At 41.3% G+C, this 17,576-nt stretch overlaps 1 protein-coding gene across 12 annotated transcripts in view; it reads right to left on the minus strand.

Annotated features, from left to right (window-relative positions):
• Positions 1 to 662: 662 nt before the first annotated feature.
• Positions 663 to 17,576, minus strand: part of arvcfb (ARVCF delta catenin family member b) — a 156,926-nt gene continuing 140,012 nt past the window's right edge. For 8 of the 12 annotated variants that reach the window (XM_028996635.1, XM_028996633.1, XM_028996632.1 and 5 more), the window contains 9 exons: positions 14,877 to 15,004; positions 12,314 to 12,464; positions 12,028 to 12,220; positions 11,224 to 11,335; positions 10,838 to 10,925; positions 9,881 to 9,934; positions 8,906 to 8,997; positions 4,855 to 4,967; positions 663 to 3,387 (listed from right to left, as the gene is read on the minus strand). In XM_028996635.1, coding sequence (XP_028852468.1) covers positions 4,866 to 4,967; positions 8,906 to 8,997; positions 9,881 to 9,934; positions 10,838 to 10,925; positions 11,224 to 11,335; positions 12,028 to 12,220; positions 12,314 to 12,464; positions 14,877 to 15,004 — 920 coding nt within the window. In that variant the 3' untranslated portion in view covers positions 663 to 3,387; positions 4,855 to 4,865. Of the gene's footprint in view, positions 3,388 to 3,472; positions 3,488 to 4,854; positions 4,968 to 8,905; positions 8,998 to 9,880; positions 9,935 to 10,837; positions 10,926 to 11,223; positions 11,336 to 12,027; positions 12,221 to 12,313; positions 12,465 to 14,876; positions 15,005 to 17,576 lie in introns of all 12 variants that reach the window. The other 4 variants (XM_028996624.1, XM_028996626.1, XM_028996629.1 and 1 more) reach the window with 4 other exon arrangements.

Consider the following 17,576-nt stretch of genomic DNA (forward strand, 5'->3'; position numbering starts at 1 on the left):
GTCACCGTGTGCTGTGCTGTGCATCACAATCACTTAACTTTATTATTATTCATTCAGTATCTTAATAGAATGACAGTTGTCTGCCCCTTTTGTCCAATAGCACTTGGTGATCATGTGTGTGTAAGTGAATGCTGTATAGTTAAGAATAAGCAGTTCTGGACGCTGAGTGTGTGAGCGAGCTTGTAGCATGGCATCAGGCGCGTAGCCCTCTCCATCCAGCCTCCATTCCCGGCCTTTCTCCCCCACCCTGCCCTTTATCCCCACTACAATGCTCACGTCTCAAAATGGACAATTTAGAAAGGGTTCAACATCGGGCTAGTGTTCTTGGTTTAAGCAGCTATAAAGTATATGTTTTTATTATCCCCAAGCTATCTCAATGGGCCTAATGGTACCCTTTCAGTTGTAACTTGAATTTAGAGCATAAAGCTTATGTTTGATTCTGATTACAGAACATTAGGAGTTAAGTATTTCATATTCTGTATTTAAAAATAATAATAATATTATCCATGGTTTACATGTCAGGGATCAGCACAATCCTCTTTAATTTAGGATAATTTCAACATCCCTCCTTTTCTACATTAGATCAGAAATAGGGCATCCACTCTGATCGAAATAAATCATTACCCTTACATTATGGAATGCAAAGTCAACAAAAAACAATATATATTTTTCCAGGCATGATTTATTGAAAACACACCAAATTGATACTCTACAACCTGTATTTTTCCTTTATTTCAACAAGAGCAATACTTGCCTCTGGGTATTAGTAAAATTAACATAATACATTCTGTAACTGTGGCATTGTGTTGAACGCAACCGAAGCATTAACAACTTACTCTTCTATTAAATCAAACCCATTTTTTTCTTAAATGTCTCTATTTTTTAAAAGTTTATAATACAATGTGATACATGGCAAAACCCACCAAAGGTCTAGACTACACTTAGGACAAAATGAGTGTGTGTGAAAGAGAGAGAGAGCAACTGTGTGTCTGTGTATGTGTGTGTGTGCTTGAGAAAGATAGAGTAAAAGAGAAATGGAGAAAGACAGGGTGAGGATGGCATGAAGTGGATGAAAGGGGAACAACAGAGAGAGCATATAAAACACGTCGTTATTCTGATTCGATCTAACATGGAAAAAAGGTTAAGGCACATGATAGTTACAAACACATTTGCTACCGAGTTGTACAGTTGACTTGTATTTTGACGCCTTTATTTTGTGATATCTACAAAGGTAGTTTCCACCTAGCTTAGATCGGCAGGTCCTCCATTTTTTGTTTCTTGTGACAGGTCCACACTCTTATTATCATTACTTTAGAATTATATACAATCTGGTCATATTTCCACACACAGAGCCCCACCCCTCCCTCCCCAGACCACTCTCATAAGCACTGTACACGAGTACAGCACCAAAATCCTTTGGTTGTGTACTGCAAAAAGGCAGTCAGGAATAGACAGTCAGAGATGAGTTTACAGATGAGGGCACACGGGACCGTAGACCATCACATGGAAATATTAGATATTTCTTCTATCAAAAATTAAAGTTAGAACACATACTCTTTATTATAAGTCTCTGTTAACACTAGGTAAAAACGGCAAGCTTTGTAAAGTCACATCACATAGGAAGAAAAGGACCGAATAACAAAACAAAAAAAAAGATTCAGGCACATGCCGTTTGCCTAAGCTGACATATGAACTAAGCTGTTGTGAGATAGACTGGGTTAGGATCACATAACTACAGACCTGTTTGAGGACAACATATACAGTACGTGTTATTTGCCTTCCTCTTGTCACTTCATAATGACCTTGGTGACCTTCTGGTCTGCAATGCACCTTCTCCTGTAAGAGATAATGCTAAACGAGCTTTTATAAAAATGTTTTAAATACGGTCATGGTATACATTTAGATACAGTCCTGTTTTCTGTCTTGTTCATGAGACAAAAGGCTCAATATCTAGAAAACACCACAAAAACTGGTACTCAGATATAAGAAAACATCATCTTTTTGTCATGCTTTCTTCAGATAGTTTTCAAAAGATGCACTGATGGAATCAAAAGCACATTTTACTGTAGCTGTATACTGTAGAACAGCGGTGAAATGTCTATCCCCGTGAAGCCCCCCTGCATGTCAGTGCTTGCATAACCCCTTCTGCTAGCCACAAACATTTGGCAACCTTGTCGCCGGTTCAAAATGTGCTCCCTCGGACACAAGCAGAAAATTCTCACCTCTTGTTTTTTTTAAACCACTTAAAAAATATAAATAAATGATTAGTGTGACTCTGGTTTGATAATCATTATACTTATAAGTGAATATTTCTCTTTACAAGCATGGCAACGCTTTACCCATCAAAAAACAAACTGTTATGGACAAACACCTGACAACGTATAAAGAGCATCAAATTGTGTGTTTTTTTCTGCTTTACAATCTAATATACATTTACAATTGCAACCAAAAAATAAAATGCTTTCTGCTCTTTGACAACATGGCTGTGCACAACCTCTTCGCTTTTTTTAGACCAACTGCATACAAAACCAAGTTGTTTTTTCCCCCAGCCAAAGAAATTGCAAGCAACCAGGATTCCTGAAAATTAGTGAAACACATGAATTAAAATCAAATTCCAGACTCTCAGTGTTGATGTAAAACCAATAGCACTTATGCCAGAGCACTAGCTCCTCTCTGTACTGCAGCGACATCCTGCTGCAGGTGAATAACGTTCTTATGAAAGTGCTCTGAAGACTCCACACAATACAGACCGTATTAAACAGAAACAAATTAAACACAGAGCAAGAGCAATGTATGCAAAGTGTGTTTATGACATGGCATTAGCGTGTCCTCTGGCATTGTTTTGTTCACTCACCAAATCAAACCAAAAAGCATCCACACCAGTGTTCCCTCAACCAAACCCCAACACCCCAACCAAAACACAATCATGACAAAACAGAAACCAGAATATTTTTCCCCACAAATATAATCACAGTGCCTCTGTAAAAATAAACAGGTCAAAAACAAAGGTTTTGTTTCCTTTCCGGGCCTCGCCCATTCCATTCTGCTTCATTTTCGTACAACAACGTACACGTCACCTTCTTTACTCTTCCAGTCTTCCAGTCATCTGAACCTCCTTCCCAACTGTGATCACTTGTCCTTAAGCACTTGTCCGTCCACGCCGCGAGTGTCCATGTCCAGTGGGAATGTAGATATGCAAACTCTTTGCTGTTTCTCTCTTTTCGTTTGTTAACGCTGAAAACGCTGGCTGCTGAATGAGTTTCTTTTGTCTCTGTTTCTTTCTACAAGTCTGATGATGAGTCAACACTGAAACGAGCTCCATGGATAATGGCAGTGGTGACGTGAGATCCTCTTCTGCTCGACATGTTGCACGGTTGTGATTTAAGCCTGGGAAACAGCATGGTAAAAATCTTTTAGAACATGTCTTGGATTTGATCATCAAAATAAGAAAGAAAAATCGTTTTTAAAATACCTGCTTTCTGGGCTCCTTATCCAGTACAAACAGTTAAGAAAGACAATCAAATGAGATTTCCAAACATGCTTGACACATGGCATACACATAAAATGAATTTAAAGGTCACTGTGAAAATAATGGCTGAAAGGGAGATGATTGTCATGAGACAAAAATGATCTTGAATCCGTGAGGCAAGATGATTCGATATTAAATGCAGATTGTTGTTATCCCAATGCATGTTCTTATCCCAAGTTAATCGCAGCAGTGTGCTCAACATCCCCAATAATCTATCCATGAGCGTTCCTTTCTAATAAGAACATGCAGAAAGCAAGCACTGAAATTATTTCACGCCAATTCACCCAATCAATATTAGTATCTAAATATTATACATAATTAGTAGGACTATTGATTGATAAAGCCATTTAACCAATTTATTGCAAATTCTGCAAACAACCACTCAAATAAATCACAATAAATCTGTCAACTAAAGCTTCCAATTATGCATATTTGAAGAGGCTCAGACGTAAAGTGACAGTGAGATGATCTGGTTTTGCTTTTGTTTTCTGAATAGTTTAGTTAAAATATCTACCTAAGAGCTCATTCAGATGATATTCCCAAAAATGCTATGAACCGTGCGTCACATGGTATAGTGTTTTTCATTACAAAACAAAAATATTTTTATGCTATATGAAACATAATGTTAATAAGGAATGTTCGTACCAAAATAAAGAAACGTACAACCATACAATCCCCTACCACCCATGTTACAATGATGTTAGGGAGCCGACTAAAGTAGGAGAAATGTGATGTTTCTGAAAGGTCCGACAGACAGACATGACAGACCTAGACATGTGGTACAAAAGATGGAGACAGGACATGGGATGGGGCAGTGGGGGTGGAAAGCTTAAGCAGGAGCAAGCCCAACACCAGTGTGGGGAACCCAGAGCACTCAGCCAGACATGGCGTGTTTAATCAGGCCCCTTCACAGCCATCCACAGGAAGTGTGTGTGGGACGAATGCAGATAAGAGCAGAGAAGGTCCTTGTGACTACTGCTTATTAGGACTCCCACAGGAGAAATGCATTCTGGATGGTGCTGAGTGGTGCCGAATCTCACACAGTGCCTTTGTTGATTAATTTCACACGAAATAGTCAAGGGGGGTTGTTTTTTGTTTGACATCATACAGAGCAACTTGATTTGCATACATATAAATTTGATGCATCAACCCATTGATTGCAAGCACATTAAAATGCTTTTCAGAACTGTACATTCACTAGCCAACTACTCTGGATTAGGCACGGCAACAAAAAGGAAAGGGGTGAGCTTGAAAGTTAAGGACAATGAATTTGTGACAAAAGCAACCAAAACACCACAAACAAAATCAAACACATAAAGACCTACCATGCATGCACTTAGACCCAGGAGTCAACAGGCTGTGGTTTAACATCACAAGCGTCCACCAGACTGACTCCAGGCCTGTTACTCCTCATATAGTGTTTCCTATTTGTGTCATTCTGCATCAACGGGGGAGAAGGGTTATCAGCAAAACAAGAGTTAAACGTAAGAAAAGAGGAGTCGGGATCCAGTGTTAGTTCTGAGAGAGGGAGAGCAGATTTAGTAAGTCATACATTAAATTAAAAAAATACAGCATGCAAAAATATAAAGACTAAGGGGAGTGGAACGGGCAAAAGTGAGAGCAAGGTCTGCAGTGGAGATTGAGCCGTGGCTGCTGTGGTGGAACAAATTTTAACACAAAGACCACTGCTAAAACAGACCGCTTAACAATGCCTCTCAGACCACAGACCTTTAACTTCAGAGACCTTTGTGGCACATGTAACAGCCTGGTTATACTTGTCCTTTCCAAGCAAATACAAGTGCAGACAGGTGAGTAGCTTTGCTCGCTTTCTGAAGGATCAGCGCTTGTTCACACATCCTTATCTATCACCAGGAAAACCGAGTATTCTGACTATCTTCTGAACAAAATGACTAATTAACACTGTGACATGTAATGACCTTCAGTGTCTTGAACCTAGTTTCCCTCACTATCAAGCTTGGATGTCACCCTTTAAATCTAGAGGGCTGATATCAAGAATACATGACCATACAGCATTCATTAAAAATGCATCCCCTGCAAATATTAGTACAGAATGTTTGACTAAAATTTCGGTTGAAATCGAGATAATGCTCTACAAAGGGTGAACAAGTGTAGCATTTTCCAATTTATCATTTATTTATTTACTATTCAAATTGTGCTCTAATTTAGATCAATTTATAGGCTATCAAATAGGGGGCAGTATATCACCTGTGAGCGGTCAACCTTTCTCTCATTTTCCATAATTGCTTAGTCCTGCTCAGATAATGCCTACGGACAATTCAAAGTTGGCAAATTCACTTTGCCCTTGGAAGACAGGAGAAAACTGGAGTCCCTGGAGGAAACCTGCGACAACACAGGGACAGCATGCAAGGTCCAAGCAAAGATTCGAACGGCCAACCTTGAATGTGTGAGGATTGCTAAAAATCGAGTGGCTCCCTGTCAACCTCTATTGTAAGCTAAAAAATAATTTGTCTACCTGTTAATAACCAGGAGGAGGTATTTTCAACTAGACTGACAGGAGGTTACGATCTTGTGACAACACCACATAGATACTCTATAATCTTGTCTATCAGCTCCATAGATCAAGATGGTATTACATCTGATTGGTACACTGGGAACTACTTTTGTACCATCTCTAAGTACAGCACTATGCACTAGTGTAAGTACAAATGAATTCTTAAGCTTTACATAAATACAAAGACACAATGGGGCAACCAATAGTGCAGCTACAGATTGTGCAAGTTGTCCGATTAAGAAAGATGCTAGAGGCCAGCAAATTTCATTATAGGTACACTTCAATTGTGAGAGAGAATGTAAAAAATCCAGGTAATCACATTGCATGATTTTTAAAGAATTTATTTGTATAATAGTCAATAGCAAAATTTCACCTCAACACTTTGTAATGTAACCTTGGTTGGTAATGACAAAGGTCAAAATTTTCCTGTAGGTCTTCACCAAGTTTGCACTGTAGCTGGTATTTTGGCCCATTCTTCCATGCAGAACTTCTCAATAGCTGTGATGTTTTGGGGCTGTCGCTGGGCACACATTCTCTATTGGATTGAGGTTTGAAGACTGGCTTGGCCACTCCAGAACCTTGTAATGCTTTTTCTGTAGCCACTTCTTTGTTTCCTGGGCTATGTGTTTGGGATCATTGTCATGCTGGAAGATCCAGCCACATTTCATCTTCAATTCTCTCACTGATGGAAGGAGGTTGTTGCCCAAAATCTGAAAATACATAAATGTTTCATAATGTTTCCACCCCCATGATTCACAGTGGGTAATGTTCTTTGGATGCAATTCTTCTTGCTCCAAACATGACATGACATTCTCCTAGTCCTCCTTTGGGTTATCCAGATGGTCTCATCAGACTGAAGATGGGCCTGGACACGTGCTGGATTAAGCAGGGGGACATTTCAAGTGCTGCGGGATTATAAAAATTGACTACATAGTGTGTTACTAATTGTAATCTTTGTTACTGCTGTCCCAGCTCTCTTCAGTCCATTTACTAGCTCCCCCCATTTAATTCTGGGCTGTTTCCTTACCATTCTCAAGATCCCACTAGCAAGTGGTGGCCTAGTGTGTAAGGTGGTGGACCTGTAATCAGAAGGTTGCTGGTGCAAATCCTGAACAGCCAAGGTGCCACTGAGGTGCCAGTGATTCCATTTTATCATAATTGGAAGAGGTGACCTGCATCAGTGTTCCACCACATTGATCACCCTCTGTTGGGCTTAGCAATCCTGGACAAAGCTGTTACCAAGCTGTTACCATGAATTTTCATAGCTGTCTCAGGTGGTACAGGCCTTTTTTCCCCTTTTGGACCTAATCTGGATGTTTTCAGACCACGTCAGGTCCTCTGAGATGTGGGGACAGATGTGGTACTTGAAGCTGCTCACCTTGTCCACTGGAGTCCCACTGATGTTGAGGGGCATGTAGTTCAGTTGCTGTCTCCTGCTGGCGGTTGTTTTCCTGACACCACAATGTGAGGTTCTCTACCTCTTCCATGTAGGCCGCCTCATCGTTGTTTGAGATGAACCCCATCTCCACCATGAGTGTAGATAGAGTACAGCAAGGGACTAAGTACACACCCTTGCAGAGCTCCTGTATTGAGGGTGATTCTGCTGGTTATATAGCTCCCAGTTCTCACCAACTGTGGTCTGCCGGTGAAGAAGTGAAATGCTGAACTATAGTCAACAAACAACAATCTTGTCCATGTGAACATGGGAGATGGCATCCTCTGTAGATCTGGGGCGATAGGCGGACTGCAGGAGGTAAATTTTTCTGGGCATGGGTGAGGAAATGAGTCTCTCAAGGTTTGCATACGTTCTAGGTGGCTCCTTTAAGGCAGGGGCTGATGGGGGTTTAGGGAAACACAGTCATGTTGTGGGAGGAGTTAATGTTGTTTTGTGCTGTTTCCACAGGTGCGGGTTTAAATGAACAAGTAGCGTGTGTGAGAGCTTTCAGTCATCATTAACATCATACAAACATCTACAATGTGGTTCTTTCCTGTTTTACTTATTTAGCACAAAGAAGCCCAACAAACACTAGTTTGAAAGTAGTGCCCATAGTGCAAGAATTTGCAAAACCAACACAACACACCGAGCAGATATGTATCATATGTACATAAAGATTAAAAGGCAAGTATAACCAGGGCTACTGAAAAGTTCTAAACTCTGAAGAAGGGAAATCTGAAAGTCACCACAATTCCTTAAAAGAAAGGGAAGTTAGGGAAAAAGGAGTGACATAAATCCCGTAACTGCATTCCTAACAATTTGCAGTGTCACAATGTTGTGCAACACTAAAGACGGTTCCTCCTGGGGCCAAACTACGCAACAATTTAAGAGCCCACTAATCACTATTCAAGGTCAAGTGCAAATCACTGTGAACTTAATAATGTGAAACAATAGGCGACAAAGCCCTTGATAAGTGGCCTATTCTCTGCAGCCAAAAATGGGGGTCACCTACATGAGGGGGCAGCAGAGAAGATAGTCGGAGTCTCTTAATCATAGCAAGATTAATGACTTTAAAATCACAAAGCTTAACACTCAATTATCTACCGTTTCAGATCTGCGGCTGGCAAATTGGCTCACATTAGCAAAACTGCAGGCTGTAGCCACTGACGGCAAGAAACTGCTTCAAAAACTGTACTTTCCAACATGTTTTTCTATGTTTACTATACAAAATATGATGGAAGATATAGTAATTATGTGTATAGTATTTTTATAGTATTATGCTATAAAAATATATATAAATTATTTAATATTTAATAGTGTTTAATAATGTCATGTTTATTAATTTTTTAATTAGTATTATTGAATAAAAAGAATACTCACACATACATACATGAATGCACACTCTCACCTTTAAAGGTTCCCGTTCTGTGACATCGCCTGTGCCATCACTGCTCTTATATTTGCATTCCTTGTCCCTCTGGTCAATAGTGGAATAGCCATCTGGGAAGCACAGATTTCTGGTTGTTGCAGCATTCTGCATTCAGACTCATTAAACTGCACACAATAATGCTAAACAACAGCATACAGAATAAGGAGCTCTTCCTCGTCTAGCCTTGTAAATAAAATAACAGCCAGACTCAACAGGGTCCTGCTAGAAATTAGCTGTAGTGATAGGCCATCCTGGCATAAGAGCTCTGGAGCAGAAGTCAACAGGCCTGTTTTCACTGTGATGGGTAATGACAAAAGAGAGTGGAGGCATGTCGGGAACAGAGATGCATAGTGTGCGTGCATGTATGTTTGTGTGTGTGTGTGTATATGAGCCAGTCCACAGGAGTGTACTCTTGGGTTTATATCCAAACTCTACGCTCCCTGGCCTCCCTCCGTTGTGTCAGCCCAGCACTTTTGTCCAATTACTGTCAGTCAGGGCCTGACAGAGGCCTGGTACAGACTGGGAAACGAGGAGACTTAAGGCAGAGATTGGGAAGCATCCTGACAGCATCCAGCCTAGAGAGTGCACTCTGACCAGTGGAACAGACACACACTCGTCGCAGTGTTGGAGAGTGAATAATGTGTGTTTGGGATATAAAACAAAGTGGGAAACCAATCTGGGCTCAATCATGGTTCCCCTCATACTTTTTAAAATTATTATTGTAATTCATCTAAGATTATTATTGAAATTGATCTATAAAAGTGCCCATTCTAATACAAACATCTTGTTAAAAGAGGGGTCCCGCAGACAGCATCTGAGTTTCAACAGACTTGTTAATTCTTAAAGTAATAAAAAAAGGACAGAAATAATCAAATGATTACCCAACAGAAAAAAAACATTAATGGTGGTGGCTGCCTCGTTCTGATTTCTGAAGTTGTGCAACGTCCGTCTTACCTGGCCCAAGCTCATCCATAGGAATCATATCCCCACAGCCACTTTTCTTGCTGCCTGAAAAGCATTTACATTCCTATTTTCAATAAAACCCCTCATGCGTTCTTAGATTTTTTGGTCTAACAGATCAGTGTTCATTTTGTTGATAAACCCTGTATAATAAAATGTAAGCCTTAAATAACAAAACTTTCTCTAAAACACACCACTAGACAGGGCAAAATACTACAGATTCAAATGCTTGATGTTGTCATTTTATCTTTAGAACTAATTATGTTGAATTCTAATTGTCCTTTGAACGTTTAGAACATTGTAATTTAAGTTTTCCGTTTTCTTATTTCAGTCATGTGGAAACCAATTACAGTGCTCTTTAGTCAGAAGACTAGGACTAAAGTCAAAATGAACACTGCTGTAGATGCTTTCAGGCAGTACGCTGGTGCACTTGTAAGCAATCAGCTGCCTTCGGCTGAGAATGAGAATGGGAATGACAGCTGCACACAACAGGTACGCAAACAAAGTTAGCAACCAAAAAAGCAGCAACACAAATATATATATATATACACACACACACACACACACACACATATATATGTCCTACTAAAACTATATAGTACAGAAGTGCTGTCATGCACGTGACACCTCTCTCAATGAGATGTTTTATGGGCACAAAGCTGAAATCGGACACATAGGAAGGTCAATGTTAAGTGTTTGTGTTTTGTACATCTCTGATGCGGTTGGAGAGTGATTTTCAGCTCTGTTATCATCTTGCGGTGGCTTGTTTCTTTGGAGCTTGAGCAATTCAGACAGCAGTGGGGGAAGGTGGACACAGTGAGAGCCAGGAAGCAGGAGGACACCATGATCTCAAAGCCTCCTCATCACCAGCCCCTGCCGACTGCTGAGCCTTTAATGTGGAACCGCTGGCAGATAGACAGCAGCCACACACTCAGTTTCGCAGTGACTGACCTTGGTTCTTCTCCATCAGGGGCAAGGTTGTGTCGTCGTATCCGGGCTTGCCGCTCTTTGAGCTCTTGGGGGTGCTGGCTGCAGTGGGCTAAAACATTCAGGAACACAATAAGACAGAACTGCCAGTTAATGTTTCAGCTCAATATGGACGAAATCTGAAACAGAAAACCATCCCAAAAAGTTCCCAAAGACCCAGCTGAGAAGATGTTTGCCCTAAATTCAACGTTAAATGTTCAGATGGAACAAGAGCTTAGAGTTTACAGTCCAATATCAGCACCTCAACAAACAAGTCAGATTGCATAACACAATTTTTTACTGATCGTATTTATGTATAGAGAAACTATAGATTAGTGTGTATCAGGACTCAGCAGGAGGAGACCCTCTACCTGGAAGTGGGTCTTGTTCCAGCCATCCTTGGTCAGAGTGTTCCTCAGCTCTTTGTAGCTCCACACGGTCTGCAGCACATGGGAAGCGGCTTTGGTCTCCCGTGGTGACTGGCTGCAGGGCAGACGGGTGAGAGAAGACACACACACACAAACACAGTCCAATTCAACTTCTGAGTCTGGAAACTCTGGCTTTTTTCTGCAGGAGTTCAGTTTGAGTTCACAACCCTGTAGCCTTTGCTGCCTCCTCCTCCAGCTCATTTATACCCACCGATAATTAGCAAGAGCTTCCTGCTTCAAAGTGAATCTCGAGCTTTCAGAAAAAAATCTATTTTTACCATTTCGGAAGTACACAGTAAATATTTTACTCAAGATAACACATCAAATTAAAGAGGACAGCAACATTCTGAATGGCGCATTATGAAGTCTCATTGCTGGAGAGTGATGCAGTGATTAACAATATTTGTCTAAATGAGGTCACTGGAGGAAATGAACAGGACTGTCTGATTAACATGGTCTTCTCCAGAGGTGGTCAATAATGGAACAGGCACGACTCATTATTGCTGTGGGAAGAGGAGCAGCTCTGCAAACTACAAACTACACAGACCTCTGAAGGTGAACATTCAAGAACATTCAGTTCTCAGAAAAGACAACAAGGTTCTGAGTTTCTAGACTCCATCAGCAGCGATGGACATTCTAAAATAAATGCCTGAGGGCATTAAAGCTGTGGTTTTAAATGTAATTCATTTTTAAACCTCCTCTTGGTGCATAATTTAATCCCTGGTTTTATCTAGTGGATCTGAGTACCTGGTCCTGTTAATGGCCACCAGCTTCTCGATGGCCTGTGCGGTCATGAGCGAGCGGGCGTTCTCCGAGCTGTCCGTCACTATTTCGTGGATGGTGTTGAGGATGGCAACCACCGTGTCTTCCTCCAGGTTCTTGGCTGGCCGTTGCTGGCCACTGGGCAGGTTGCTCACCAAGTCCCTCATTGCATAGCTCCCTGAGATAAAGAAAGAACGGAAGGGATATGTCAAAATTACAAAGAAATGAGGCTTGTGCATAAGCGTACAAATAGGCTTCTGGGTAATCCTACCAATCAGGTCTTTGTTGCGGCGGTCAATGGACAGGTTTCGCAGAGCGATGGCCACAGCTCGCACCACCTTGTCTGAGTCTGATCGCAGCAGCTCCACCAGGATGGGCAACCCTTTCTCCTTACGCACCGTGGCACGGATGTAATTCGACCACTGAAATGGAACGTTGCGGATTAGAAAAAATGTAAAACTTGTTCCCATAAAACAATTTAAAACAAGAGCTGAAAAGAAGTCCTTAACTTAGAAAATCAGAGGGCTGTAATCAAACCAAATGCTCAGAATGCTAAAAATGCTTCAAATTATTTTAGTAATTCACATGGTTGAGTAAAAAAATTACTTGATGATAAATCATCTAATTTGTAGCCATTAAACTTCAGAAGATTCTCTGTTCTTCTCTCTGGAACAAAAAACATTTACATTTCACATGAAAGAGATTTGCTGGGCTCTGTGCCCCAGAGATGTAATTAAAACTTCGTAATACACCATCAACAACACTAGAAGGCAGCAGTGGGCCTCTGAGAACGAATCATGCGATACAGCGAGGATGAGAAAGCGTTTGCTTAAAACCAACAAAAAGACCCCCAAAAAGCCTCTTATCGACATCAGACATGATATGTCAATCTACCAAAATGCAGAGGTTTGGTGTTTTTGTCCTTTTGAGCCCCTGTGTGACACCAAGCGCATCATTACGACCAAATGTTCCTGGTCACGCACAGTAACTCATCACATTCAAATCAGCAGCGCCACCATTCCCCTAATATTGCCAAATGGGCATATTACACAAAGCATTTAAAAAGAATAAAGTCATAATTACTTCGGTTACAGTACAATTGTTTATTTAGATTGTGAGCAGGTCTGATGGAAAAAAAAATGTTGAAGTAACTGTACTCCAGTGAATAGTAGAAAAGCACATGCTACAACAAGGCCACTTATTTTTGGGCTTATTTTCAGTTCCCGTTGCATGTTTGCTTTCTACGATCTGGCAACTCCCATGCAACACAACACTTCTGCCACTAGCAAGAATATATGGCATTTAAACAAGTGCTCCCAGTCAGGAGACGCCTCGGTGGGGTTTGCGTCCCTCATGTCTTTTACGTTGATGTAGATAATAAACGTTGCTGGCATGGGCTGGAAATATGTTCTACACTGCTGCACATGCAGGAGTGGGCTTTGACTGTTTAGACAAGCTTCAGCGATAAGATAAGCGATGGAAGTGTTGTGCTAGGGGGTATGTTTGTGGTGGTGAAGTGAAAGTGAAGTGAAGTGATTGTCATTATACACTGCAGCAAAGCACATGGAGCACACAACGAAATGTGTCCTCTGCTTTTAACCCAGCCATGACAGGCGCCCGGGGAGCAGTGTGCAGGGACGGTGCTTTGCTCAGTGGCACCTCAGTTGCACCTTGGTGATCGGGATTTGAACCGACAACCTTCTGATTATGGGGCTACTTCCTTAACCACTAGGCCACCACAGCCCCAAAATATCTTCTGCTTTTAACCCATCACCCTTAGTGAGCAGGGGATGGTGCTTTACTCAGTGGCACCTTGACTGATTGGAATTTGAAACGAATTTGATTACGGGACTGCTTCCTTAACCGCTTGGCCATCAGGTCCCGGTGGTGACTATAGCTGTGTTATTTAAAGACAGTTCATTCATTATGGTCCAAATTTCCAAATAAATAAATAAATAAATAAATAAAAACTAGATTTCTATTAACTACATAGATCAGTTAAGCAAATAACAGCAAATAACACGCTAATAAAAAAAATTCCGATTGACCAAGGTGCCACTGAGGTGCCACTGAACAAGCCACTGTCCCCACACACTGCTCCCCAGGCACCCATCATGGCTGCCCACTGCTCACCAAGAGTGATGGTTAAAAGCAGAGGACACATTTTGTTGTGGGCACCGTGTGCTATGCATTCACAACGACAATCACTTCACTTCACCATGCTAACTCTACACAAAAATCATTAAACACTAAATATTGCAAACAACTGTTTACTTACCCAAAGAAGCTTTAGATTTTTAAACACTAATCTAACTTAACAAACTAATTAACAGGGCTGGGGTTAGCCAATCAGGTGCCACTGGGCGCAAAGCGGCAAAGAGGCTAATGGAGAATAGAATTGTCTGATGAAATACAGGGAATCCCCGAGCTGACCTTGCCGGGGTGATTAACCCTCTGTTTACTGTACGGGTAAACACTATTCTCCCCAGCCTGACAACATTTACATTTACATTTACATTTACAGCATTTATCAGACGCCCTTATCCAGAGCGACTTACAATCAGTAGTTACAGGGACAGTCTCCCTGGAGCAACTCAGGGTTAAGTGTCTTGCTCAGGGACACAATGGTAGTAAGTGGGATTTGAACCCGGGTCTTCTGGTTCATAGGTGAGTGTGTTACCCACTAGGCTACTACCACCCTGGACAACAGGATTGCTCGTTTAAAAGCACTCTTTGTTTTATTTGGCACATAATTGGTTCTACTGATGGTAAAGGCCCTTCCCCATCTCCCTCCTATCCCAAGAGGCCATGGTGTGCATGGAGGTCTTTCTTACAGTCCAGTGGCCAGCACTGAGGTTCTGCAGGGCTCCTGCGGCCGCCTCCAGTGTGTTGTAGTTCTGGCTCTCGGTCAGCAGGGACAAGTACAGCCTCACCACCTCTGGCTGGTACAGCAGCTCAAAGCCTGTGAACAGATATGAATTAAAAAAAACTGCTGAGATAATAGCAGGCACTTAATGTTGAAGCCTTAACACGTTGGGAAATTAAGAAGCTCATAATTAACTGAGACAACACTCCATAAACATGCCAATCACAATACACTTAAAACATGTATCCACCCTGTAATTATACAGTACACAGTGCATTGTTTAATCCTAAAGGAATGACCCAGCAAAGAGCTTCCTACGGAAATGACAGCTTCAGCCTTTAAAAACTGTGATTTATTCTCTCCCATTCTGTTGGTTGGACGATTTGATGTCTGCTAGATGAAATAATTGAGTAGGATTTATGTATCATTATTAACATTCAACAGGAAAAAAGATGGGAGAAAAGAAAGAACGAGTGCTCTGCATGCACGGACTGGGCCAGGCGCAGCCAGAAGAACTGCCTCAGAAATCCAACAGCTTAATGGCTTCTTTGTTAATTTCACCCCAAGTCCCTGTCCCTGCCAATTTAATCAATGAGCGCAGTCAGATGACTCCAACCTTCCTCTGCATGTGGAGGGATGCCCTGCTGCTGCGCTGCTTTGCATTCCCAATGCAAACAGCGCAATAACACAATGCCATCGGCATCTTCAAACAGTCTCAACGAAAAAAGGAGATCTGCCATTCCAAGAGGGAGAAGGTGAGGCAGACTGACCAGTTCACAATGAAATGTATAACTAACTGAATTGAGGATGTCTGTATTGTGAGTAAATCTGTCACTTCAACTCAATTACAAATATAACAAATTAGCGCAATTAACACAGCTGCGTTTATTTCCCATGTGGCTCTGACCTAAGACACCGATGAAAAAATCCATCCAAGCCTGAGACAAGTTTCAGGGCCGATTTCACCTGCGTCAGGACATTTTTATACACAGACAACACCTTGTGACATGCAGTCCACCACGTATTTTGTGCAATTATGAGAAATCACTTGTCTAATATATTCGATGCAGTGTCGAGGGGGGGTTGGGGGGGTTGACACGGCCATTAAGATCCTGGGCCATATTCTCTGCAGCAACATTACTCAAAGAGAGATCATTATTGGGTTCTAGATTATTCCTCAGTGTGTGTGTGGCAGTGGCATTGATCTGACTTCCAAATGCAAGCAGGAAAACATTTGAGGGCATGTTTATCTCTGTGTCCGTTCTAAACGTCGCAACAGTCAATTGCATGCTGCTCTCTGTGATGCGAGTGTAATGACGTTATCAGCTTTCAGGGGACAGTAGGAGGGGGGTATATCGAACTGATCCGCAATTCAAGGTCACACCCTTTGCATTTAATTGTGTGGAGGGAAGGATCACGACTCAAAAAAGTGCAGTCAGTATTCTTGTAAGCAGATTGGTGCGGCTGGGGTAACAGAGCAGAAACTGCACTACACGAAGTAGGAATATGGTGACCCTGTTATATCTGCCCTCTGGTAACCTCTTTACTCTGAACCAATTCAGATGAAAAACTCCTTACTTCTCTGTATTTGCAAAGTAGTAAATCAATAAAAGGCTTATTACTCGAATTAACTTAATATAATGACAGGTGAAGAACAAAAAAAGAGAACCTCATTTGTGATGCATTTTGTTGCCATAAGGCAATGCCTGCATCAAATTGTTGAGTTGTCTTAATTGGATGATAATGATTTAAAATGTTATGACATGGCTTTCACAGTCACCAGATCTCAACCCAATTCAGCACAATGTTAACTGTCCAAGTGTCCCTCCCTCATGTCCAAACATTGGACACAGCTAGTCTGTGGAGGGTATAGAGTCTATGACAGGCTATTTTCAAGAATCTAATGCAGAAAAGAATGTCCGTTTCATGTAAAACGAGTCGCCCCTCTTTACTTTCATGACCGCTTTGCACATGACTGTCATCATCATATCCAGTTTCATTATACAGTCAGTAACATGAGTGAATGAAATGCTGACAAGACGTGCTAATCAAAAAAACCCTGCCAGGACTGTTGGAAGACCACCCCCATTGTATGAAAGGACAACAGCAGCCCAAAATGCTGTCATCACAGCCTCAAATGTATTTGCAATATTATGTTTACAACATGAGACTTGGGTTTAGTTCTATGTTTACATTTATAGCATTTATCAGACGCCCTTATCCAGAGCAACTTACACTCAGTAGTTACAATATTATTACTATGTTACAATACAGAAAAATTATAAATAACCTTTGGTTGGTTTTAAAAGTTGTTTTGATGGCTAGTGATGGTCCAGTGATGGTCTTTTTATAATACAAATATATCACATTTATGAATGAACAAACAATACAAATGTTGTTTGTACATTTCTGTAGATGAGGGGTTTGGTTTTTAAAAACAAAAATTGTAAATAGAACTCCTGGTAATTCTTGCACATAGAATGGATAAAATAGCCTAAAACAATAAATAGTATTGGGAGGAATGAGACACACCCATACCAGCCGAGAAGCAGACCAACAGTAGACGAAGTTCAGGAAGAGCACGATCCCAACCTGGCCATTTAAACTGCTAAATCTGCTGCTCGCACCAGTAATTTTGGAGGAAGACTCTGCACAGGATGTGGCTCTG

The sequence above is a fragment of the Denticeps clupeoides genome, chromosome 11 (assembly GCF_900700375.1).
Source record: "Denticeps clupeoides chromosome 11, fDenClu1.1, whole genome shotgun sequence".
NCBI classification, from domain to species: Eukaryota; Metazoa; Chordata; class Actinopteri; order Clupeiformes; family Denticipitidae; genus Denticeps; species Denticeps clupeoides.